Genomic DNA, 25,458 nt, shown 5'->3' on the forward strand with positions numbered 1-25,458 from the left:
CCCGATGGATCAGGGCCTGATCAACTAGGCTGTTACTGCTGGCCGCACGCAGTCCGACGTACGAGCCACAGCCCGGCTGATCCGGCACCGACTTTAGGTATCTGTCCAGCTCTCTCTTGAAGGCAGCCAGGGGTTTATTGGCAATTCCCCTAATGCTTGATGGGAGGCTGTTGAACAGTTTTGGGCCCCGGACACTTATGGTGTTTTCTCTTAGTGTACCAATGGCGCCCCTACTTTTTATTGGCGGCATTTTGCATCGCCTGCCCAGTCTTTTACTTTCGTTGGGAGTGATTTCTGTGTGCAGATTTGGGACCATTCCTTCCAAGATTTTCCAAGTGTAGATTATGATATATCTCTCCCTCCTGCGTTCCAACGAGTACAAGTCAAGTGCTTCCAAGCGTTCCCAGTAGTTAAGGTGCTTGACAGAACTTATACATGCAGTAAAGGATCTCTGTACACTCTCTAGATCTGCGATTTCACCTGCTTTGTATGGAGATGTTAATGTACAGCAGTATTCCAGCCTAGAGAGAACAAGTGATTTGAAAATTATCATCATGGGCTTGGCATCTCTCGTTTTGAAAGTTCTCATTATCCATCCTATCATTTTCTTTTCACGTGCGATCGTGGCACTGTTGTGATCGTTGAAAGTGAGATCCTCAGACATTACTACTCCCAGGTCCCTTACATTATTTTTCCGCTCTATTGTATGGCCGGAGTCAGTAGTATACTCTGTTCTAGTTATTATCTCCTCCAGTTTTTCATAACGGAGTAGTTGGAATTTGTCCTCATTGAACATCATATTGTTTACCGTTGCCCACTGGAAAACTTTGTTTATATCTTCTTGGAGGTTAACCGCGTCCTCAGCAGATGACAGCCTCATGCAGATCCTAGTATCATCCGCAAAGGATGATACGGTGCTGTGGTGTATATCTCTGTTTATGTCTGATATGAGGATAAGGAATAAGATGGGGGCGAGTACTGTGCCTTGTGGAACAGAGCTCTTCACTATGGCAGCCTCCGATTTAACTCTGTTGACCACTACTCTTTGTGTTCGATTTGTTAGGAAGTTGAAGATCCATCTCCCCACTTTCCCAGTTATTCCTTTAGCACGTATTTTATGGGCTATTACGCCATGATCGCATTTGTCAAATGCTTTTGCAAAGTCTGTGTATATTACATCTGCATTCTGATTTTCTTCCAGTGCATCCAAGGCCATGTCATAGTGATCCAGTAGTTGTGAGAGGCAGGAGCGACCTGCCCTGAACCCATGTTGCCCTGGATTGTGCAGATTTTGGGAATCCAGGTGATTTGCAATCCTGCTTCTTAGCACTCTTTCAAAGATTTTTATGATGTGGGATGTCAGAGCTATTGGTCTATAGTTCTTAGCTAATGCTTTGCTGCCACCTTCATGGAGTGGGGCTATATCCGTTGTTTTAAGTGACTGTGGAATTTCACCCATGTCCAAGCTCCTCCTCCATAGTGTACTTAGGGCACGCGAGAGGGGTTTCTTGCAGTTCTTAATGAAAACAGAGTTCCACGAGTCTGGGCCCGGGGCTGAGTGCATACGCATGTTGTCAATGGCTTTTTCGAAATCTATCGGAGTTAGGGTAATGTCGGAAATCTGGCATACATTTATGGAGTTTTGAGGCTCATTCATGAAGAAATCATTTGGGTCGTCGATCCTCAGACCGATTAGTGGTTCACTAAACACAGAGTCGTACTGGGATTTCAATATTTCACTCATTTCCTTGTTGTCGTCTGTGTAAGTCCCATCCTGTCTGAGTAAGGGCCCGATACTAGATGTGGTATTTGCCTTGTTTTTGGCATATGAAAAGAAATATTTTGAATTTCTTTCAATTTCACTAATAGCTTTAAGCTCCTCCTGCCTCTCCTGGTTCCTGTAAGAGTCATTTAGCTTAAGTTCGATAGTTTCCACTTCCCTGGTCAGCGCCTCCCTTCGTGTATCAGATATTCTAGCACTCCTGAGGAGCTCAGTGACTCTTCGTCGTCTTCTGTAGAGGGAGCGTCTTTTTCTCTCCAGTTTACTCCTGCTCTTCTTCTTTCTTAGGGGAATATGCCTAGAACATGCTTCGGCTACCAGGCAGTTGATCCTTTCAAGGCACTGGTTTGGGTCCAAGTCATTTAAGACATCTTCCCAACATGTTTCGTTTAGGACATGGTTTACCTGGTCCCAGTTGATGTTCTTCTTGTTGAAATTGTATTTTGTGAAGACACCTTCACAGGTACATGCATTCTGTTGTTCAGGACCCCTATGCATGTACGTCTGGACTTCGATTAGATTGTGATCGGAATTAGTTGTTTTTGATATTCTTATGTCTCTTATCAGGTCCTCATTATTTGTGAAGATAAGGTCAAGTGTGTTTTCTAGTCTTGTTGGCTCCACTATCTGCTGGCTTAAGGTGTGTTTTTCGCAGAGACTTAGTAGCTCATGTGTGTGTGACCTTTCATCTGCGCTACCTCCGGGGATTGTTTCAGCTATAACATTATTTGCTACATTCTTCCATTTTGTATGCCTTAGGTTGAAATCACCAAGCAGCCTGTCGTCCACCAGTCACTGTGACCAGCCTGTCGTCCATCAGTCACTGTGACCAGCATCTCGTCCACCAGTCACTGTGACCTGCCTGTCGTCCACCAGTCACTGTGACCAGCTTCTCGTCTACCAGTCACTGTGACCAGCATCTCGTCTGCCAGTCACTGTTACCAGCTTCTCGTCTACCAGTCACTGTGACCAGCTTCTCGTCCACCAGTCACTGTGACCAGCTTCTCGTCTACCAGTCACTGTGACCAGCTTCTCGTCTACCAGTCACTGTGACCAGCTTCTCGTCCACCAGTCACTGTGACCAGCTTCTCGTCTACCAGTCACTGTGACCAGCTTCTCGTCCACCAGTCACTGTGACCAGCTTCTCGTCTACCAGTCACTGTGACCAGCTTCTCGTCTACCAGTCACTGTGACCAGCTTTTCGTCTACCAGTCACTGTGACCGGCTTCTCGTCTACCAGTCACTGTGACCAGCTTCTCGTCTACCAGTCACTTTGACCAGCTTCTCGTCCACCAGTGACTGTGACCAGCTTCTCGTCTACCATTCACTGTGACCAGCTTCTCGTCCATCAGTCACTGTGACCAGCTTCTCGTCTATCAGTCACTGTGACCAGCATCTCGTCCACCAGTCACTGTGACCAGCTTCTCGTTTACCAGTCACTGTGACCAGCTTCTCGTCCACCAGTGACTGTGACCAGCTTCTCGTCTACCAGTCACTGTGACCAGCTTCTCGTCCACCAGTCACTGTGACCAGCATCTCGTCCACCAGTCACTGTGACCAGCCTGTCGTCCACCAGTCGCTGTGACCAGCTCTCGTCCAGTCACTGTGACCAGCATCTCGTCCAGTCACTGTAACCAGCCTGTCGTCCACCAGTCACTGTGACCAGCCTGTCGTCCACCAGCCACTGTGACCAGCATCTCGTCTACCAGTCACTGTGACCAGCTTCTCGTCCACCAGTCACTGTGACCAGCATCTCGTCCACCAGTCACTGTGACCAGCCTCTCGTCCACCAGTCACTTAGACCAGCATCTCGTCTACCAGTCACTGTGACCAGCTTCTCGTCTACCAGTCACTGTGACCAGCATCTCGTCTACCAGTCACTGTGACCAGCTTCTCGTCTACCAGTCACTGTGACCAGCCTGTCGTCCACCAGTCACTGTGACCAGCATCTCGTCCACCAGTCACTGTAACCTGCCTGTCGTCCACCAGTCACTGTGACCAGCTTCTCGTCTACCAGTCACTGTGACCAGCATCTCGTCTGCCAGTCACTGTGACCAGCTTCTCGTCTACCAGTCACTGTGACCAGCTTCTCGTCTACCAGTCACTGTGACCAGCCTGTCGTCCACCAGTCACTGTGACCAGCATCTCGTCCACCAGTCACTCTGACCGGCCTGTCGTCCATCAGTCACTGTGACCAGCCTGTCGTCTATCAGTCACTGTGACCAGCTTCTCGTCCACCAGTCACTGTGACCAGCATCTCGTCCACCAGTCACTGTGACCAGCTCTCGTCCAGTCACTGTGACCAGCATCTCGTCCAGTCACTGTAACCAGCCTGTCGTCCACCAGTCACTGTGACCAGCCTGTCTACCACCAGCCACTGTGACCAGCTTCTCGTCTACCAGTCAATGTGACCAGCTTCTCGTCCACCAGTCACTGTGATCAGCATCTCGTCCACCAGTCACTGTGACCAGCCTCTCGTCCACCAGTCACTTAGACCAGCATCTCGTCTACCAGTCACTGTGACCAGCTTCTCGTCTACCAGTCACTGTGACCAGCATCTCGTCTACCAGTCAATGTGACCAGCTTCTCGTCTACCAGTCACTTACCTGGAGGTTACCTGGAGGTTATTCCGGGGATCAACGCCCCCGCGGCCCGGTCCACGACCAGGCCTCCCGATGGATCAGGGCCTGATCAACTAGGCTGTTACTGCTGGCCGCACGCAGTCCGACGTACGAGCCACAGCCCGGCTGATCCGGCACCGACTTTAGGTATCTGTCCAGCTCTCTCTTGAAGGCAGCCAGGGGTTTATTGGCAATTCCCCTAATGCTTGATGGGAGGCTGTTGAACAGTTTTGGGCCCCGGACACTTATGGTGTTTTCTCTTAGTGTACCAATGGCGCCCCTACTTTTTATTGGCGGCATTTTGCATCGCCTGCCCAGTCTTTTACTTTCGTTGGGAGTGATTTCTGTGTGCAGATTTGGGACCATTCCTTCCAAGATTTTCCAAGTGTAGATTATGATATATCTCTCCCTCCTGCGTTCCAACGAGTACAAGTCAAGTGCTTCCAAGCGTTCCCAGTAGTTAAGGTGCTTGACAGAACTTATACATGCAGTAAAGGATCTCTGTACACTCTCTAGATCTGCGATTTCACCTGCTTTGTATGGAGATGTTAATGTACAGCAGTATTCCAGCCTAGAGAGAACAAGTGATTTGAAAATTATCATCATGGGCTTGGCATCTCTCGTTTTGAAAGTTCTCATTATCCATCCTATCATTTTCTTTTCACGTGCGATCGTGGCACTGTTGTGATCGTTGAAAGTGAGATCCTCAGACATTACTACTCCCAGGTCCCTTACATTATTTTTCCGCTCTATTGTATGGCCGGAGTCAGTAGTATACTCTGTTCTAGTTATTATCTCCTCCAGTTTTTCATAACGGAGTAGTTGGAATTTGTCCTCATTGAACATCATATTGTTTACCGTTGCCCACTGGAAAACTTTGTTTATATCTTCTTGGAGGTTAACCGCGTCCTCAGCAGATGACAGCCTCATGCAGATCCTAGTATCATCCGCAAAGGATGATACGGTGCTGTGGTGTATATCTCTGTTTATGTCTGATATGAGGATAAGGAATAAGATGGGGGCGAGTACTGTGCCTTGTGGAACAGAGCTCTTCACTATGGCAGCCTCCGATTTAACTCTGTTGACCACTACTCTTTGTGTTCGATTTGTTAGGAAGTTGAAGATCCATCTCCCCACTTTCCCAGTTATTCCTTTAGCACGTATTTTATGGGCTATTACGCCATGATCGCATTTGTCAAATGCTTTTGCAAAGTCTGTGTATATTACATCTGCATTCTGATTTTCTTCCAGTGCATCCAAGGCCATGTCATAGTGATCCAGTAGTTGTGAGAGGCAGGAGCGACCTGCCCTGAACCCATGTTGCCCTGGATTGTGCAGATTTTGGGAATCCAGGTGATTTGCAATCCTGCTTCTTAGCACTCTTTCAAAGATTTTTATGATGTGGGATGTCAGAGCTATTGGTCTATAGTTCTTAGCTAATGCTTTGCTGCCACCTTCATGGAGTGGGGCTATATCCGTTGTTTTAAGTGACTGTGGAATTTCACCCATGTCCAAGCTCCTCCTCCATAGTGTACTTAGGGCACGCGAGAGGGGTTTCTTGCAGTTCTTAATGAAAACAGAGTTCCACGAGTCTGGGCCCGGGGCTGAGTGCATACGCATGTTGTCAATGGCTTTTTCGAAATCTATCGGAGTTAGGGTAATGTCGGAAATCTGGCATACATTTATGGAGTTTTGAGGCTCATTCATGAAGAAATCATTTGGGTCGTCGATCCTCAGACCGATTAGTGGTTCACTAAACACAGAGTCGTACTGGGATTTCAATATTTCACTCATTTCCTTGTTGTCGTCTGTGTAAGTCCCATCCTGTCTGAGTAAGGGCCCGATACTAGATGTGGTATTTGCCTTGTTTTTGGCATATGAAAAGAAATATTTTGAATTTCTTTCAATTTCACTAATAGCTTTAAGCTCCTCCTGCCTCTCCTGGTTCCTGTAAGAGTCATTTAGCTTAAGTTCGATAGTTTCCACTTCCCTGGTCAGCGCCTCCCTTCGTGTATCAGATATTCTAGCACTCCTGAGGAGCTCAGTGACTCTTCGTCGTCTTCTGTAGAGGGAGCGTCTTTTTCTCTCCAGTTTACTCCTGCTCTTCTTCTTTCTTAGGGGAATATGCCTAGAACATGCTTCGGCTACCAGGCAGTTGATCCTTTCAAGGCACTGGTTTGGGTCCAAGTCATTTAAGACATCTTCCCAACATGTTTCGTTTAGGACATGGTTTACCTGGTCCCAGTTGATGTTCTTCTTGTTGAAATTGTATTTTGTGAAGACACCTTCACAGGTACATGCATTCTGTTGTTCAGGACCCCTATGCATGTACGTCTGGACTTCGATTAGATTGTGATCGGAATTAGTTGTTTTTGATATTCTTATGTCTCTTATCAGGTCCTCATTATTTGTGAAGATAAGGTCAAGTGTGTTTTCTAGTCTTGTTGGCTCCACTATCTGCTGGCTTAAGGTGTGTTTTTCGCAGAGACTTAGTAGCTCATGTGTGTGTGACCTTTCATCTGCGCTACCTCCGGGGATTGTTTCAGCTATAACATTATTTGCTACATTCTTCCATTTTGTATGCCTTAGGTTGAAATCACCAAGCAGCCTGTCGTCCACCAGTCACTGTGACCAGCCTGTCGTCCATCAGTCACTGTGACCAGCATCTCGTCCACCAGTCACTGTGACCTGCCTGTCGTCCACCAGTCACTGTGACCAGCTTCTCGTCTACCAGTCACTGTGACCAGCATCTCGTCTGCCAGTCACTGTTACCAGCTTCTCGTCTACCAGTCACTGTGACCAGCTTCTCGTCCACCAGTCACTGTGACCAGCTTCTCGTCTACCAGTCACTGTGACCAGCTTCTCGTCTACCAGTCACTGTGACCAGCTTCTCGTCCACCAGTCACTGTGACCAGCTTCTCGTCTACCAGTCACTGTGACCAGCTTCTCGTAAACCAGTCACTGTGACCAGCTTCTCGTCTACCAGTCACTGTGACCAGCTTCTCGTCTACCAGTCACTGTGACCAGCTTTTCGTCTACCAGTCACTGTGACCGGCTTCTCGTCTACCAGTCACTGTGACCAGCTTCTCGTCTACCAGTCACTGTGACCAGCTTCTCGTCCACCAGTCACTGTGACCAGCTTCTCGTCTATCAGTCACTGTGACCAGCATCTCGTCCACCAGTCACTGTGACCAGCTTCTCGTTTACCAGTCACTGTGACCAGCTTCTCGTCCACCAGTGACTGTGACCAGCTTCTCGTCTACCAGTCACTGTGACCAGCTTCTCGTCCACCAGTCACTGTGACCAGCATCTCGTCCACCAGTCACTATGACCAGCCTGTCGTCCACCAGTCGCTGTGACCAGCTCTCGTCCAGTCACTGTGACCAGCATCTCGTCCAGTCACTGTAACCAGCCTGTCGTCCACCAGTCACTGTGACCAGCCTGTCATCCACCAGCCACTGTGACCAGCTTCTCGTCTACCAGTCACTGTGACCAGCTTCTCGTCCACCAGTCACTGTGACCAGCATCTCGTCCACCAGTCACTGTGACCAGCCTCTCGTCCACCAGTCACTTAGACCAGCATCTCGTCTACCAGTCACTGTGACCAGCTTCTCGTCTACCAGTCACTGTGACCAGCATCTCGTCTACCAGTCACTGTGACCAGCTTCTCGTCTACCAGTCACTGTGACCGGCCTATCGTCCACCAGTCACTGTGACCAGCATCTCGTCCACCAGTTCTGTAACCTGCCTGTCGTCCACCAGTCACTGTGACCAGCTTCTCGTCTACCAGTCACTGTGACCAGCATCTCGTCTGCCAGTCACTGTGACCAGCTTCTCGTCTACCAGTCACTGTGACCAGCTTCTCGTCCACCAGTCACTGTGACCAGCTTCTCGTCTACCAGTCACTGTGACCAGCTTCTCGTCTACCAGTCACTGTGACCAGCTTCTCGTCCACCAGTCACTGTGACCAGCTTCTCGTCTACCAGTCACTGTGACCAGCTTCTCTTCCACCAGTCACTGTGACCAGCTTTTCGTCTACCACTCACTGTGACCAGCTTTTCTTCTACCAGTCACTGTGACCAGCTTCTCGTCTACCAGTCACTGTGACCAGCTTCTCGTCTACCAGTCACTGTGACCAGCTTCTCGTCCACCAGTCACTGTGACCAGCTTCTCGTCTACCAGTCACTGTGACCAGCTTCTCGTCCACCAGTCACTGTGACCAGCTTCTCGTCTATCAGTCACTGTGACGAGCATCTCGTCTACCAGTCACTGTTACCAGCATCTCGTCTACCAGTCACTGTGACCAGCTTCTCGTCTACCAGTCACTGTGACCAGCATCTCGTCTACCAGTCACTGTGACCAGCTTCTCGTCTACCAGTCACTGTGACCAGCCTGTCGTCCACCAGTCACTGTTACCAGCATCTCGTCTGCCGGTCACTGTGACCAGCTTGTCTACCAGTCACTGTGACCAGCTTCTCGTCCACCAGTCACTGTGACCAGCTTCTCGTCTACCAGTCACTGTGACCAGCTTCTCGTCTACCAGTCACTGTGACCACCTTCTCGTCCACAAGTCACTGTGACCAGCTTCTCGTCTACCAGTCACTGTGACCAGCTTCTCGTCCACCAGTCACTGTGACCAGTTTCTCGTCTACCAGTCACTGTGACCAGCTTCTCGTCTACCAGTCACTGTGATCAGCTTTTCGTCTACCAGTCACTGTGACCAGCTTTTCGTCTACCAGTCACTGTGACCAGCTTCTCGTCTACCAGTCACTGTGATCAGCTTTTCGTCTACCAGTCACTGTGACCAGCTTCTCGTCTACCAGTCACTGTGACCAGCTTCTCGTCTACCAGTCACTGTGACCAGCTTCTCGTCCACCATTCACTGTGACCAGCTTCTCGTCTACCTGTCACTGTGACCAGCTTCTCGTCCACCAGTCACTGTGACCAGCTTCTCGTCTATCAGTCACTGTGACCAGCATCTCGTCCACCAGTCACTGTGACCAGCTTCTCGTCTACCAGTCACTGTGACCAGCATCTCGTCTACCAGTCACTGTGACCAGCTTCTCGTCTACCAGTCACTGTGACCAGCTTCTCGTCCACCAGTCACTGTGACCAGCTTCTCGTCCACCAGTCACTGTGACCAGCTTCTCCTCTACCAGTCACTGTGACCAGCTTCTCGTCTACCAGTCACTGTGACCAGCATCTCGTCTACCAGTCACTGTGACCAGCTTCTCGTCTACCAGTCACTGTGACCAGCTTCTCGTCCACCAGTCACTGTGACCAGCTTCTCGTCCACCAGTCACTGTGACCAGCTTCTCCTCTACCAGTCACTGTGACCAGCTTCTCTTCTACCAGTCACTGTGACCAGCTTCTCGTCTACCAGTCGCTGTGACCAGCTTCTCGTCCACCAGTCACTGTGACCAGCTTCTCGTCCACCAGTCACTGTGACCAGCTTCTCCTCTACCAGTCACTCTGACCAGCTTCTCGTCTACGAGTCACTGTGACCAGCTTCTCGTCTACCTGTCACTGTGACCAGCTTCTCGCTCACCAGTCACTGTGACCAGCTTCTCGTCCACCAGTCAGTGACCAGCTTCTCGTCCACCAGTCACTGTGACCAGCTTCTCGTCTACCAGTCACTGTGACCAGCTTCTCGTCCACCAGTCACTGTGACCAGCTTCTCGCCCACCAGTCACTGTGACCAGCTTCTCGTCTACCAGTCACTGTGACCAGCTTCTCGCCCACCAGTCACTGTGACCAGCTTCTCGTCCACCAGTCACTGTGACCAGCTTCTCGCCCACCAGTCACTCTGACCAGCTTCTCGTCTACGAGTCACTGTGACCAGCTTCTCGTCCACCAGTCACTGTGACCAGCATCTCAGTTACTAGCAGTATCTTGCTCAATGTGAACTTCTCCTTAGATCGATCATTGTCACTTAATTTACATTTTAGTAAGAAAGTACAAAAAGGACAGTTCCGTGACTGGAATGCTCAAATATCCCACACATGGGAGAGAGGAGCTTACCACGACGTTTCGGTCCGACTTGTCCCATTTACGAGTCACATTGTGAGTTGTAAATGGTCCAAGTCGGGGCCAAACGTCGTCATAAGCTTTTATATTATTGTTATTTGTCATTTTAAATCATTTTTCTTCTCTCAGGGCGATGAGGCGACGGCGTCTTCATTGTCATCTAGACAACCTCAAGTTTCCTGAGATCAGCATTGGTATTCCTCAGCCTGTGAGTGTGTGTACTCACCTAATTGTACTCACCTAATTGTGGTTGCAGGGGTCGACACTCAGCTCCTGGCCCCGCCTCTTCAATGATCGCTACTAGATCCTCTCCCTCTCTGCTTCCTGAGCTTTGCCATACCTCTTCTTAAAACTATGTATGGTTCCTGCCTCCACTACTTCACTTGCTAGGCTATTCCACTTCCAGACGACTCTATGACTGAAGAAATACTTCCTAACATCCCTGTGACTCGTCTGAGTCTTCAGCTTCCAGTTGTGACCCCTTGTTTCTGTGTTCCCTCTCTGGAACATCCTGTCTCTGACCACCTTGTCTATTCTCCGCAGTATCTTGTATGTCGTTATCTTGTCTCCCCTGACCCTTCTGTCCTCCAGTGTCGTCAGTCCGATTTCCCTCAACCTTTCCTCGTACGACATTCCCCTGAGCTCTGGAACTAGCCTTTGTACTTTCTCTAACTTCTTGGCATGCTTGACGAGGTGTGGGTTCCAGACTGGTGCTGCATACTCCAGTATGGGCCTAACATACACAGTGTACAGTGTCTTGAACGATTCCTTATTAAGGTATCGGAACGCTATTCTCAGGTTTGCCAGGCGCCCGTGTGCTGCAGCAGTTATTTGGTTGATGTGTGCCTCCGGTGACGTGTTCGGTGTTATGGTCACCCCAAGATCTTTCTCCTTGAGTGAGGTCTGTAGTCTTTGTCCACCTAGCCTATACTCTGTCTGCGGTCTTCTTTGCCCCTCCCCAATCTTCATGACTTTACATTTGGCAGGGCTGAATTCGAGAAGCCAGTTTCTGGACCACATGTCCGGCCTGTCCAGGTCTCTTTGCAGTCCTGCCTCATCCTCATCTGATTTAATTCTTCTCATCAGCTTCACATCATCTGCGAATAGGGACACTTCAGAGTCTATTCCTTCCATCATGTCGTTCGCATATATCAAAAATAGCACTGGTCCTAGAACTGACCCCTCTGGGACCCCGCTCGTCACAGGCGCCCACTGTGATACCTCTTCACGTACCATGACTCGTTGTTGCCTCCCTGTCAGGTATTCCCTGATCCATTGCAGTGCCCTCCCTGTTATATGCGCCTGATCCTCCAACTTCTGCACTAATCTCTTGTGAGGAACTGTGTCAAAGGCCTTCCTGCAGTCCAGGAAAATGCAATCAACCCACCCCTCTCTCTCGTGTCTTACTTCTGTTACCTTGTCATAAAACTCCAGAAGGTTTGTGATACAGGATTTGCCTTCCATAAACCCATGCTGGTTTTCATTTATAATCTTGTTCCATTCCAGGTGTTCCACCACTCTCCTCCTGATAATCTTCTCCATGACTTTGCATACTATACAAATCAGAGACACAGGTCTGTAGTTTAGTGCCTCGTTTCTAATTCCTTTCTTAAATATGGGGACTACATTTGCTGTCTTCCATTTCTCAGGTAGTTGCCCAGTTTCAAGGGATGTGTTGAAGATTGTGGTTAGGGGCACGCACAGCATCTCTGCTCCTTCTCTAAGGACTCACGTGGAGATGTCCGGTACCATCGCATTTGAGGTATCAAGGTCACTTATCAGCTTCTGCACCTCCTCCTCGGTTGTTCGTATGTCATCCAACACTTGTTGGTATATTCCCTCTTGATGTTCCCTTCTGTGCTGTCTTCCCAGAGCCCTTCCTGTCTCTACTGTAAAAACTTCCTTAAATCTCCTGTTTAGCTCCTCACATACCTCCTGATCATTCCTTGTGAGTTCTCCACCTTCTGTCCTCAGTCTGATCACCTGGTCTTTGACTGTTGTCTTCCTCCTGATGTGGCTATACACCAGTTTCGGGTCAGTCTTGACTTTCGATGCTATGTTATTTTCATACTGTCGTTGGGCCTCCCTCCTTACCTGTGCATACTCGTTCCTGGCTCTGTGACTAATCTCCCTATTTTCATGTGTTCTCTGTTTTCTGTACTTTTTCCATTCTCTATTGCACTTTGTTTTTGCCTCCTTACACCGTCGGGTAAACTAGGGGCTCGTTCTGGTCTTCCCATTGTTTCTGTTGCCCTTGGGAATAAACCTTCCCACTGCCTTCTTGCATTTTGTTGTTACATATTCCATCATTTCATTTACTGGCTTTCCTGCCAGTTCTCTGTCCCACGGAACCTCCTGCAGGAAGTTCCTCAAACCTATGTAGTCCCCTCTTTTATAGTCTGGCTTTTCCCATTCAACTCCTGTTACTCTCTCCACTTGCAACTCTACTGTGTGTGTGTGTGTGTGTGTGTGTGTGTGTGTGTGTGTGTATGTGTGACCCCCTGCAGCTTATGTGTAGTTGCAGGGGTCGAGGCTCAGCTCCTTGCTGGTCCCACCTCTTTGTTGGTCGCTGCTAGATCCACTCTCTCCCTGCTCATTGAGCTGTATCATACCTCTTCTTAAAGCTGTGTATGGATCCTGCCTCCACTACATCACTCTCAAAATTGTTCCACTTCCTGACAACTTTGACTGAATAAATATTTCCAAACATCCCTGTAACTCTTCTGAATCTTCATTTTCAAATTGTGACCCCTTGTTGCTGTGTCCCATCTCTGGAGCATCCTGTCCATTATCCACTTTGTTAATTCCTCTCAGTATTTTGTGTTGATATCATGTCGTCCCTATCTCACCTGTCATCCAGTGTCGTCAGGTCGATTTCCCTTAACCTCTCCTCGTAGGACATACCCCTTAGTTCCGAGACTAGTCTTGTTGCAAACCGTTGCACTTTCTCTAATCTCTTGACGTGCTTAACCAGGTGTGGGTTCCAAACTGGTGCTGCATGCTTTAATATGGGCTTGACGTACACGGTGTACAGAGTCGAAATGCTATTCTTAGGTTTGCTAGTCGCCCATATGCTGCAACAGTTACTTGTTTGATGTGCGCCTCAGGAGATGTGCTCGGTATTATACTCACCCCAAGATCTTTCTTCTTGAGTGAGGTTTGCAGGCTCTGGCCACCTAGCCTGTACTCTGTGGTCTTCTTTGCCCTTCTCCAATCTTTATGACTTCGCACTTGGTGGGGTTAAACTTCAATAGGTAGTTGCTGGACTACGCTTGTAGCCTGTCCGGATGCCTTTGTAGTCCTACCTGATCCTCATCCGAGTGAATTCTTCGCATTAGCTTCACATGGTCTGCAAACAAGGACACTTTTGAATCTCTCCCGTCCGTCATGTCATTCACATATACCAGAAACAGCACCGGCCCTAGGACTGACTCCTGTGGAAACCCGCTCGTCAGATGCGCCCCCTCTGACACTTCGTCACGTATCATGACTCATCGTTGCATTCCTGTAAGGTATTTTCTGATCCATTGCAGTGCCTTAACTGTTATACCTGCCTGCTCCTCTAACTTTTGCACTAATCTCTTGTGTGAAACTGTGTCGAAAGCCTTCTTACAGTCCAAGAAAATGCAATCTCCCCACTCCTCTCTTTCTTGTCTTACTTCTGTCACCTTGTCTTAAAACTCATGTAGGTTTGTAACACAGGATTTCCCCTCCAGGAAACCATGCTGGTTGTCGTGTATAAGCTCATCCCTTTCTAGGTGCTCCACCACTACTCTCTTGATAATCTTCTCCATGATTTTTCATAATATACATGTCATTGACACTGGTCTGTAATTTAATGCTGCCTGTCTCGTTCCTTTCTTAAAAATTGGGACTATATTTGCTGTCTTCCACACCTCAGGTAGTCGACCTGTTTCTGTAGATGTGTTGAATATTGTTGTTAGTGGAACACACAGCACCTCTGCTCCCTCTCTCAGGACCCACAGAAAGATGTTGTCTAGTCCCACCGCCTTTCAGGTATCTAAATCACTTAGCAGTCTTGTAAGCTCCTCCTCGGTTGTGAGTATTGTGTCCAGCACTTGTTGGTGAACCCCACCATTCCGGCCTTCTGGAGTCCTTTCTCTCTCCACTGAATATACTTTCTTAAATCTCATCTTGAACTCTTCACATACTTCTCAGTCGTTTCGTGTGATCTCCCTTCCTTCCTTCCTCAACCTGATTACCTGGTCCTTGACTGTTGTTTTCCTCCTGATGTGACTGTACAACAGCTTTGGGTCAAACTTGGCTTTCACTGCTATGTTATTTTCGTATTGCCGTTGGGCCTTCCGTTTTATCTGTGCATATTCGTTTGTGTCTCATCGACTAATCTCCCTATTTTCCTGGTTCCTTTGTCTTCTGTACCTTTTCCATTCTCTAGTGCACTTAGTTTTGGCTTCTCTGCGCCTTTGGGTGAACCAAGGGCTCATTTTTGTCTTCCCATTATTTCTGTTGCCCTTGGGTACAAACCTCTCCTCCTGCTCCTCCTCCTTGCATTTTGTTGTCACGTATTCCATCATTCCACTTACTGATTTATCCCACCAGTTTTCTTTCCCACTGGACCTCGTGCAGGAAATTTCTCATGCCTGTGTATTTCCCTCTTTTGTAGTTTGGCTTCTCCTGCCCTTCTCTTCCTACTTCCCTCTCCACTTCTAACTCTATGTATTCGAAGCTCAGGACCACCTGATCACTAGCTCCAGGTGGCGTTTCATATGTGATGTCCTCGATGTCTGAGTTACTCAAGGTGAATATGAATATTGCTGATTCATCCTTTCCTCTCTCTCTCTCTGGTGGTGTCTCTAATGTGTTGATGCATAAAGTTTTCCAGTACCACCTCCATTATCTTGTGTGTGTGTGAGTACTTTCCTAGCTACACTTGCAGAGGTCGACATATAGCTTCTGGACCTGCGTCTTAACTTCTGTTGATATAGAGTATTGATTCCTGGATTCCAGATCTTGATATATCTATTGTGTCAAACTATCCAGACTCGGTATCACTTCTCTCAGACTTAATATAATTTTTGATGCAGCATTTCAAGCTTTCTCTGGTGTGCACAGCTGCTATCCCCCCCCCCCATCCTTTCTTTTTACTGTTTCTATCCATGATAAATAATTTAAAACCTCATATATTGCATTCAGCAATATAAAACATGTGTCCTTAATTGTGACTGTCTATATTCCTCGTACATACAATTAATCTTCGTTAATTTTGTGCCTAGCATTACTGTCAGTGTAATAGATTTTGAAAATTAATTTTTCCTCTGTTTTTTTTTTCTTCTATCTCTTTACTTTTACACTTTTATATTTGCCCACTTGACACACTTCTTTACTAACTTTACAACGCGCTTCTCTACTTTTGTTTCTGTACCACAACCATTTACCTTCCCACACTGACCTACATTTTTAACTTAAGTTTTTGTGTCACAAAGCGTCGTCGTATTTGCGCCAATCCTTCCACAGTTTTCATTATTCAAATAATTGAAACTTCCCAGACCACTGTCAGAAATTAGTATAAACTCTCGTGACATACCACTGACTCTCTCTCTCTCTCTCTCCACTGACACAGCCAGGGTTCTGACTCTCTGCAGCGAAATATGAAGATCACTGATAACAAATATAGCATTTGTACCGAAAAAGTGTCCAGGTTGTCCGTATCCTTTATGATAGATTCCTCATAGTACTTATCCCGGCGGCTGTACACCCCAGTTGACCTGGACAGCCACTTGTTTTCCACTGCCATCCTAGACACAATACCACATATTAAAGGTAAACAACCCTTTTCATTAATCTTTGTAATAGGAAGACTAAACTTGTGTCAAAGGGCCGTGGTAGCTGACGAGCCGTACAGACTAGTAAGTAATTAAGTTTATTTAAGTATGGACAAATACAGTTACATAGATTATCATACATAGCAGCATATGTGTAGAGAACCTAGAATAACCCCCCCCCCCCAAAAAAAAAAAAAAAGTGACTTATTTCTTTTGATTATTTCCATTACTGTCACTCTTGCTTCTTTTCTTGGGCAGACCCTGGTAGTTATTATTTCCTGTTTGTCTTCTGTCTGACCTTCAGGTTATGTACTCTAGATTTCTTCCTATGTTCGTGTTGCATTTATCTTTACATTGCATGATTTTATCTTTTTAATTGTAGTTTAATGTTTATTGTTCCATATTTAGTCGCAATTTTATATTGCATCCTCGACTAAATTTTAGTTATTTTTTTAAATATTTAAAGACGAGAGAGAGAGAGAGAGAGAATGAATGATTTATTGAATGTGTAATTCAGCCATACCGATCAAACAATTTTGAATTATAAAATTAAGCTTTGCAACTTATTCAAATGCCTCTGACAACATCACATAGGTGCCAGACTCTCCCAAGAAGCTCAACATCAGTAATCCCGCCCCTAAATCAATTGAAAATAATAATAATCTTCATTTCTACAAGTACATGTACAAGGTATACAGTCCTAGCTGACATCAGTCACATACTACTATATAGAAAGCTACTTGTTATACTGAGCATTTCGGGCAAATTAGGTCAGTTTTGTCCCAGGATGCGACCCACAACAGTTGACTAACACCCAGGTACCTATTTTACTGATGGGTGAAAAGGGACAACAGGTGTCTTAAGGAAACACGTCCTAATGTTTCTACTCGTACCGGAAATCGAATCATGGTTCTCAGTGCGTAAGCCGAGTTTTCTAGCAGTCGAGCTACTGCTTAAGAAGAAATTTCTCACTTAGCTGTTAGTAGTAATTTATCACAAGCTATACAATGACGGATCTAAGCAGGAGTCTGCTGGCAGGGCTGCATATGCTCTTGTTGTCACCTCCCTAGGTAAGAACGATAGCAACTATGTTGAGTTAGGCATAAGAATAACAACTGGGCATCTACACTGTAAACTAAATTGTTTGCCATCCTAATAACGTTAAAGCTAACTTATGACACTGAGCTTGACTCTATGATTATTACCGATTCTATATCATCACTGAAGGCTCTTGACTAACATAATGACTCTAACAACATGCTCTTTGGAAAAGCCAGGTATAGATACTAAAAAATCCGGGAAAAGGGAGTTGATGTACAATTATTATGGATTCTGTCAACTTCTAGGATTACTCCTTGTGGCACGCAAAGGGTACGTAACCTTTATTCGACTCATGTACACATCCTCATTGAAAGGCTATCTCCCCAACCAGCGAACCAGTACTAAGGGTCAAATGATGGGGCCCCATCGTTCGATCAGTACCAAGGTTCAGCCAATGAGAGGGTGGGTCTGACAGTCGTGGAGTTGTGGTCACCACCCACCTGTCCACCCTTGTCATTTCCATACTAGAGCTGGTTGAGTACGATTGTCCATTCTGTCTCCAGGCCGTGTCTTGGCCTTGCCTAAACCGTGTTGTACACATACATTTCCAACTGTATATAGTGTACATACATGTAACTAATTACTATTGCTCTTGGTGAAGGAAAATATATTTCAAAGTCATTCAGATGTTTGTTCTGCTCCTTGTTCCCCTTTACACCCAGGATAACAGGCCTTATTGTCCCTGGGTTGTAATATTTCTTAATGATAAAGTTGATAAACCAAAAAAAGTGCCCTGAAAGAAAATGTAGAATATAACTTTGGCGTGTCTGTGTCTAGCATTAGGAATAATATTAGGAGAGAAGTAAATAATGAAACTGAATGTTACAGGAATGCAGTTAGAAGCCTGAGTAGATCTATAACCTACTGTAACATGAACGTAAATAAGTATGTTTATGGACCAACTTACAATGTGAACAACCTAACTGATATTGTAGTAGCCAGGCTTAGGCTTGGTTACAAGTACTTCTGACAGTTTGGCAAGCACATACATGATGATCGTAGCAAATGCAAAGTATGTAGCCACCCCTATGGTCACTGTACTCGCCTAATTGTGGTTGCAGGGGTAGAGTCATAGCTCCTGGCTCCTGATCTTGAACACTGTGTGCTTAATTGTCCACTTATTCAGGAATATAAAGATAGTATAATAACCTGTGTGATATGTCAAGATATATTATTAATGGAAATAAGATACCAGACATATTAAACAAATTTCCTAAGTTTGCTGACAACAGACTAGTGTAGATTTAAGTCCAGATGTACTCGTGTAAACCCTTTCGGGCCTAGTTCCTAGGCCTTTTGTGTATCCATATGCTCTTGCACTACCCTCCACTTCTGTGGCAAAATCTAAATCTTCCTCACATTCATTCTTCTTGGGTGGCAGGTTAGCGCGCTGACCCCAAATGAGATCAAGATGAAGGGGTCAGGTCAGGTTATAGTTGGTACTCCAGTGTGTCACGGTGTGGTGACCGCTCCGGCCCGTGTTGTGACCTCTCTTCACGAAGCTACTGAAATACAGGTCAGCACTGTAGGCTTTTTACATTCCAACAGTGAGTTGTGTGTCATTGATTATGCTGTACGTTTGTGCATATTACGTAACTTGATGTATATTAATACATTATTATTATAATCAAAAAGAAGCGCTATACAGGTATATTAATACAGCTACGCGATGATGTATGCTGACCATGCCTTATGTTCACACTAACACAAGATTAATTGTAACAACGTCATTCACATTCATGAATGTGAGCAGAATGGTGACATCCTGGTGACAGTGAGCACAGACGTAGGGTGGACACCGTACTTCCCGCTCCTGGCTGGTGTCATCACAGAAATTGGAGGCCTCATCTCTCATGGTAGGAACACACAAAGTGCTATCAGTGTGCCTTTAGCCTCTCCGGTCTTCTAACAAAATTCCCAAAGTTTTGCTGTTACCTTCAGTCTAGGTGGTCAGAACTCCACACTTTAATTTTAGTAAATATTAACATGTATCCCCAATATAATTTCAATCCATTTTATTTTTATATGTATATAATTCAAATTCATTGTATCTATTTCTTTTATACAGTATACAGATAATGTAGTTTACATGTAATATATTGTTAGACACTAAGAAAACCACTAACATGCATTTCAGGCCAACTGATCCTGATACTTAAATACTACTTAAATACTACTTAAGAAGTAAAGGTAGATTATTTAGTAGGATTTTTTAAATGGAAATATAAACACATATATGTTTATATTTCCATTGTGTCGGTATTTTATACCATTTATTTCCAGGATTTTTTAAATGTACAAAAAAAGAGAGGTAGCTAAATGAAGAAGAGTACAGTTTTAAAAGTATTATTATTATTATAATCAAAAAGAAGCGCTAAGCCACAAGGGCTATACAGCGCAGTTTTAAAAGTAGGTATTAATACTTCAAACTGATACAGTGATCTTCACTTAAGTAGTATATCTTAAACAGTTAACTACTGTTAACTATTTATTGTTTTAAAGTGATTCAGTGTTTTCAGCGTTGTGGAATTATTGTAAGAGACGCTGAGGATACAGTAAGTTAGTGTCAGAAGAAATATATTGGAACATGATGAGTAAATAATTATGTATGGAGTCTGAGGAAGACTGCAAGTACAGGGACACAGTTACTTCAGCTGATTTTGTTTAGTATAGCGTAATACTGGTTTAATTACGTTAAGGAGACGAGGTGGTTTAACAATAGCTCTAAATCGATGGCAGACAGGGAACCTTCCGATAATTCTGGCAATGAATTACAAATCTTAGGGCCTTTTATGCCCATTAAGTTTTTGCATAGAGTGAGTTGGACATGGAGGATGTGATTTTGTATATTGTGATATCACCTGTTTACTGCGATTTTATTGCGCAAATTATATATATATATATATATATATATATATATATATATATATATATATATATATATATATGCAAAATAACCACTGTTAAAGAATAGAGAAATTCCAAGCGTTTTCGTAACTACTCACATTATCATAGTTCCTTGATAATGTGAGTAGTCACGAAAGCGCTTGGAATTTCTCTATTCTTTCACAGTGGTTGTTTTGCATATTCAGAAATCACCTGTTTACTGTGATCTTATTGTGTGTGTGTGTGTGTGTGTGTGTGTGTGTGTGTGTGTGTGTGTGTGTGTGTGTGTGTGTGTGTGTGTGTGTATATATATATATATATATATATATATATATATATATATATATATACATATATATATATATATATATATATATATATATAGTCGTGCCGAATACGCAGAACTTGCGATCTTGGCTTAAATAGCAACGCTCATCTTGCCATATAGGATAAGTGAAAATTTGTGTATGCAATAATTTCGCCAAAATCGTTCTGAACCTAACAAAAAAAATATATTTGATTGTGTTTGTTTAGTACTAAATTATTGTAAACATATTTAAAATATATTTAGTTGGGTTAGGCTAAAATAAATTGTGCTTGTTATAATAAGGTTAGGTAAGTTTTCTAAGATTCTTTTGGTGCAAAATTAAAAAATTTTACATTAACATTAATGAAAAAAATATATCTTTAAACGTATAAGATAAAATTTCCGAAAGGACTTAATTTTAAATGAGTTCTTGCTATTTGACCAGTTTTACATATTCGGCACGACATTATATATATATATATATATATATATATATATATATATATATATACACATTATATACATATGGATATATATATGTAGGTAAGTGATAAGTGAGTGTTGCAGGAGCGGTGGTGGCCAGGGAGTACGGTCTACCATGTATTGTGGGTGTGCAACACGCTACGCAAGTGCTTCACTCAGGTACGATAATGTTACTTTGTTTATTTCTGATGAGCAGTATGTTCTGTGTATTGTACTCCCCTGGTTGTGTTGCGAGCTCCAGCTCTTGGGCCCAGGAACTTCACTCTCTCTCATGTAGTAACTCCTTGTTCTGTGATATGTCGTATATTTACCTGATGGAGGAATGTGGAGTTTTTTCTGCTCTGCCTTTACTTGTAAGTTCACTTATATCTTACTACCTTCTCTTGTTCACTTATATCTTACTACCTTCTCTTGTTCACTTATATCTTACTACCTTCTCTTGTTCACTTATATCTTACTACCTTCTCTTGTTCACTTATATCTTACTACCTTCTCTTGTTCACTTATATCTTACTACCTTCTCTTGTTCACTTATATCTTACTACCTTCTCTTGTTCACTTATATCTTACTACCTTCTCTTGTTCACTTATATCTTACTACCTTCTCTTGTTCACTTATATCTTACTACCTTCTCTTGTTCACTTATATCTTACTACCTTCTCTTGTTCACTTATATCTTACTACCTTCTCTTGTTCACTTATATCTTACTACCTTCTCTTGTTCACTTATATCTTACTACCTTCTCTTGTTCACTTATATCTTACTACCTTCTCTTGTTCACTTATATCTTACTACCTTCTCTTGTTCACTTATATCTTACTACCTTCTCTTGTTCACTTATATCTTACTACCTTCTCTTGTTCACTTATATCTTACTACCTTCTCTTGTTCACTTATATCTTACTACCTTCTCTTGTTCACTTATATCTTACTACCTTCTCTTGTTCACTTATATCTTACTACCTTCTCTTGTTCACTTATATCTTACTACCTTCTCTTGTTCACTTATATCTTACTACCTTCTCTTGTTCACTTATATCTTACTACCTTCTCTTGTTCACTTATATCTTACTACCTTCTCTTGTTCACTTATATCTTACTACCTTCTCTTGTTCACTTATATCTTACTACCTTCTCTTGTTCACTTATATCTTACTACCTTCTCTTGTTCACTTATATCTTACTACCTTCTCTTGTTCACTTATATCTTACTACCTTCTCTTGTTCACTTATATCTTACTACTTTAAATGGGCCTCAGAAAACAATATGAAGTTCACTGACGACAAAATTCAATTACTCCGCTATGGAAAACTCAAGAAATAAAAGTAGTATCGAACATAAAACAAATTCCAACCACAGAATAGAGCGAAAAATTGGCTGACCTGGAGAATACACAGAGAACTTTCTCTACACGAATAAGCACAATAAAGCACCTCTTTTACAAAGAACAGCTGAAGTCCTTTTACCTGTACTCCTTTTAACGCAAACGAGAAAGATACATGATAATATACACCTGAAAAATCCTAGAGGGTCTAGTCCCAAATCTTCACACGGTAGGCGGTGCAACATTCCCCCAATGAAAAGCAGACGGTATCTGTATCGCTGGTACAAGTACAGGTATGGTAATAGGGACAAAGTGGTAAATAAAGATGTAAGTGCAACACTTAGAACTTTTAATTAGGACATGTTTCGCCCACGGGAGAAAAACACAGAATATATTGCGAAGGTAGTCAGGTGAACTAGGTAGGGTGAGATATAGTGATATCAGGCGGTAGGATACTAAAAATATTTGAATTTTGGGTTACTGTGTGGAAAACCGAGATGAATAGAGTAATACTCGTGAAGACCGTCCTTCAACACCAGCTTGGCATCCATCCATCCTCATCGAGTGCCCTTGTGAATTCCTGTGTATAACTCGTGTGTTATTTAAACTTTCTAATGCAAGGTGTTCATTAAGGTATTGTTTTAAAACGCTGTGTGTCTCAGTAACGTACATTCCCCGCATTAGATAACATATACACTTGCACTGGTCTCGGTAATTCTAGCTGGTCTCTTAAGTAAATCCTTGATGGATGATCACGAGATAATGGTCACATATTGTGACTCGTGAGCATCTTTGTAACATTGCTGGCTACCTCGCCGTGAGGCAGAATGTACCAAATGAGTGACCGTTTCCATGTGGCCGGTGGGTGATTGTTTCCATGTGGCTGGTGGGTGGGTGATTATTCCCATGTGGCTGGTGGGTGATTGTTTCCATGTGGCTGGTGGGTGGGTGATTATTCCCATGTGGCTGGTGGGTGATTGTTTCCATGTGGCTGGTGGGTGGGTGATTATTCCCATGTGGCTGGTGGGTGATTGTTTCCATGTGGCTGGTGGATGAGTGATTGTTCCCATGTGGCTAGTGGGTGATGGTTCCCATGTGGCTGGTGGGTGATGGTTCCGATGCGGCTGGTGGGTGATGGTTCCGATGTGGCTGGTGGGTGATGGTTCCCATGTGGTGGGTGGGTGATTGTTCCCATGTGGCTGGTGGATGAGTGATTGTTCCCATGTGGCTGGTGGATGAGTGATTGTTCCCATGTGGCTGGTGGATGAGTGATTGTTCCCATGTGGCTGGTGGATGAGTGATTGTTCCCATGTGGCTGGTGGATGAGTGATTGTTCCCATGTGGCTGGTGGATGAGTGATGATGTGTGCTTATCTCGTGCAGTCATAACTTAAGTGTGGGAAAACTGAAGGTGTGTGATCAGTTAGATAACGTGATCAGTTAATGTGATCAGTTAGATAATGTGATCAGTTAGATAACGTGATCAGTTAATGTGATCAGTTAGATAATGTGATCAGTTAGATAACGTGATCAGTTAATGTGATCAGTTAGATAATGTGGTCACATATCTCAGTGAAAAACTTGGGCTGCCTAATCCTGTACATTATCAGGAAGAACCCGATCACAATACTTTGTTCACTGTAAATAAAGCATTACCACTTTTGTTTGTGTATGTACTTACCTATTTGTGGTTGCAGGGGTTGAGTTACACCTTCTGGCCCTGATGTGTGTGATCTAATTAATGTTTACATAAATAACTCGTTACGATTGTGACCAGACAAACATGTAAATAGTTCATTACCTATGTAACTTATCCAGCTATCATAACTTTGGGGTCCAGTCCCTGGACCCATTATGTACCTCTGTAATCTTTTGACTACCACCCACAGGATGGGTATGGGGTGCATAAAGATGTTAAACTAACTAATGCACTCTTCACCAGAGTACACAGTACTTTTGCCACACAGCCAGACAACATAAGTATGGGTACCTAGCCGAAGCTATATGGACTATGGAGGATCCCATACCCTGGAGCACCAGGCTTGTGATAAGTTATTTCATCAAATCTGGCCGCATGCAGTGAACTTCGAAAAAATTTGAATGTTTAATGAACAATTCGCAAACTGGGTCTGGCTTTGTGGCAAAAGTATTGTGTACTCTTGATACGGAGCGATCACATTCGAATCCTGGTTTGGACCGTGAGATAATATTTGTAAATATATTCGCCCGTTTGCGAATTAAGCATATATTGTTTGTGTGTATATATAATTTATATGTGTGTGTTATATATGTTGACTGCACTGCACGTCTTTCACAAAGGTGAGAACATCTTGATGAACGCCACTCGGGGTACCATAACTCGCCTCACTCCTGCCCACGACGCCCACAATAACATGGGCAGCGAGAACAACCACACAACTGAGATGGGGAACAAGAACAGTAGTGAAGACTCCAGCAGACCAACAACACACAGATGAGAGCAATATTACTCAGTCTTGCCCTGGCAAGTCTTAGACAACCTTCACACTGTTCCAGTCCAGGTGCATGTTCGTTTGTAGTCTAACTTGTCATGTGAAAAAATAATTATATTAAAATTGGTTTGAATTGAATGTGTACAGTTATATAAAGACTTAACGTATATGTTTGGTTAATATAGTTGTTCAATTCCCCGGTGACTTCTTGAAGACATTACTGAATAACAGTCGCCAGTGAGGCGATGATCCACAGTAATGACAGCGGGAAGAATTGTGTATATGTATAGCAGAGTTATGGTTATTAAACTCAATAAACCTCAGAGTTTGTCCTTATCCTCAGCTTTTTGATAAGTACTCTCTCTCACACATACACACCAGGCTGGTGGCCCGGTGGCCTGGTGGCTAAAGCTCCCGCTTCACACACGGAGGGCCCGGGTTCGATTCCCGGCGGGTGGAAACATTTCGACACGTTTCCTTACACCTGTTGTCCTGTTCACCTAGCAGCAAATAGGTACCTGGGTGTTAGTCGACTGGTGTGGGTCGCATCCTGGGGGACAAGATTAAGGACCCCAATGGAAATAAGTTAGACAGTCCTCGATGACGCACTGACTTTCTTGGGTTATCCTGGGTGGCTAACCCTCCGGGGTTA

At 44.4% G+C, this 25,458-nt stretch overlaps 1 protein-coding gene across 1 annotated transcript in view; it reads left to right on the plus strand.

Annotated features, from left to right (window-relative positions):
* Positions 1–25,129, plus strand: part of LOC128692823 (rifampicin phosphotransferase) — a 240,021-nt gene extending 214,892 nt beyond the window's left edge. Inside the window, exons 27-31 of the mRNA XM_070092185.1 lie at positions 10,558–10,636; positions 18,715–18,849; positions 19,087–19,189; positions 21,094–21,168; positions 24,655–25,129. Of these exons, the coding sequence (XP_069948286.1) occupies positions 10,558–10,636; positions 18,715–18,849; positions 19,087–19,189; positions 21,094–21,168; positions 24,655–24,812 (550 nt within the window). The 3' untranslated portion in view covers positions 24,813–25,129. The remainder of the gene's footprint in view (positions 1–10,557; positions 10,637–18,714; positions 18,850–19,086; positions 19,190–21,093; positions 21,169–24,654) is intronic.
* The last annotated feature ends 329 nt before the right edge of the window (positions 25,130–25,458 follow it).

This window comes from Cherax quadricarinatus, chromosome 38 (genome assembly GCF_038502225.1).
Source record: "Cherax quadricarinatus isolate ZL_2023a chromosome 38, ASM3850222v1, whole genome shotgun sequence".
Classification (NCBI taxonomy): domain Eukaryota; kingdom Metazoa; phylum Arthropoda; class Malacostraca; order Decapoda; family Parastacidae; genus Cherax; species Cherax quadricarinatus.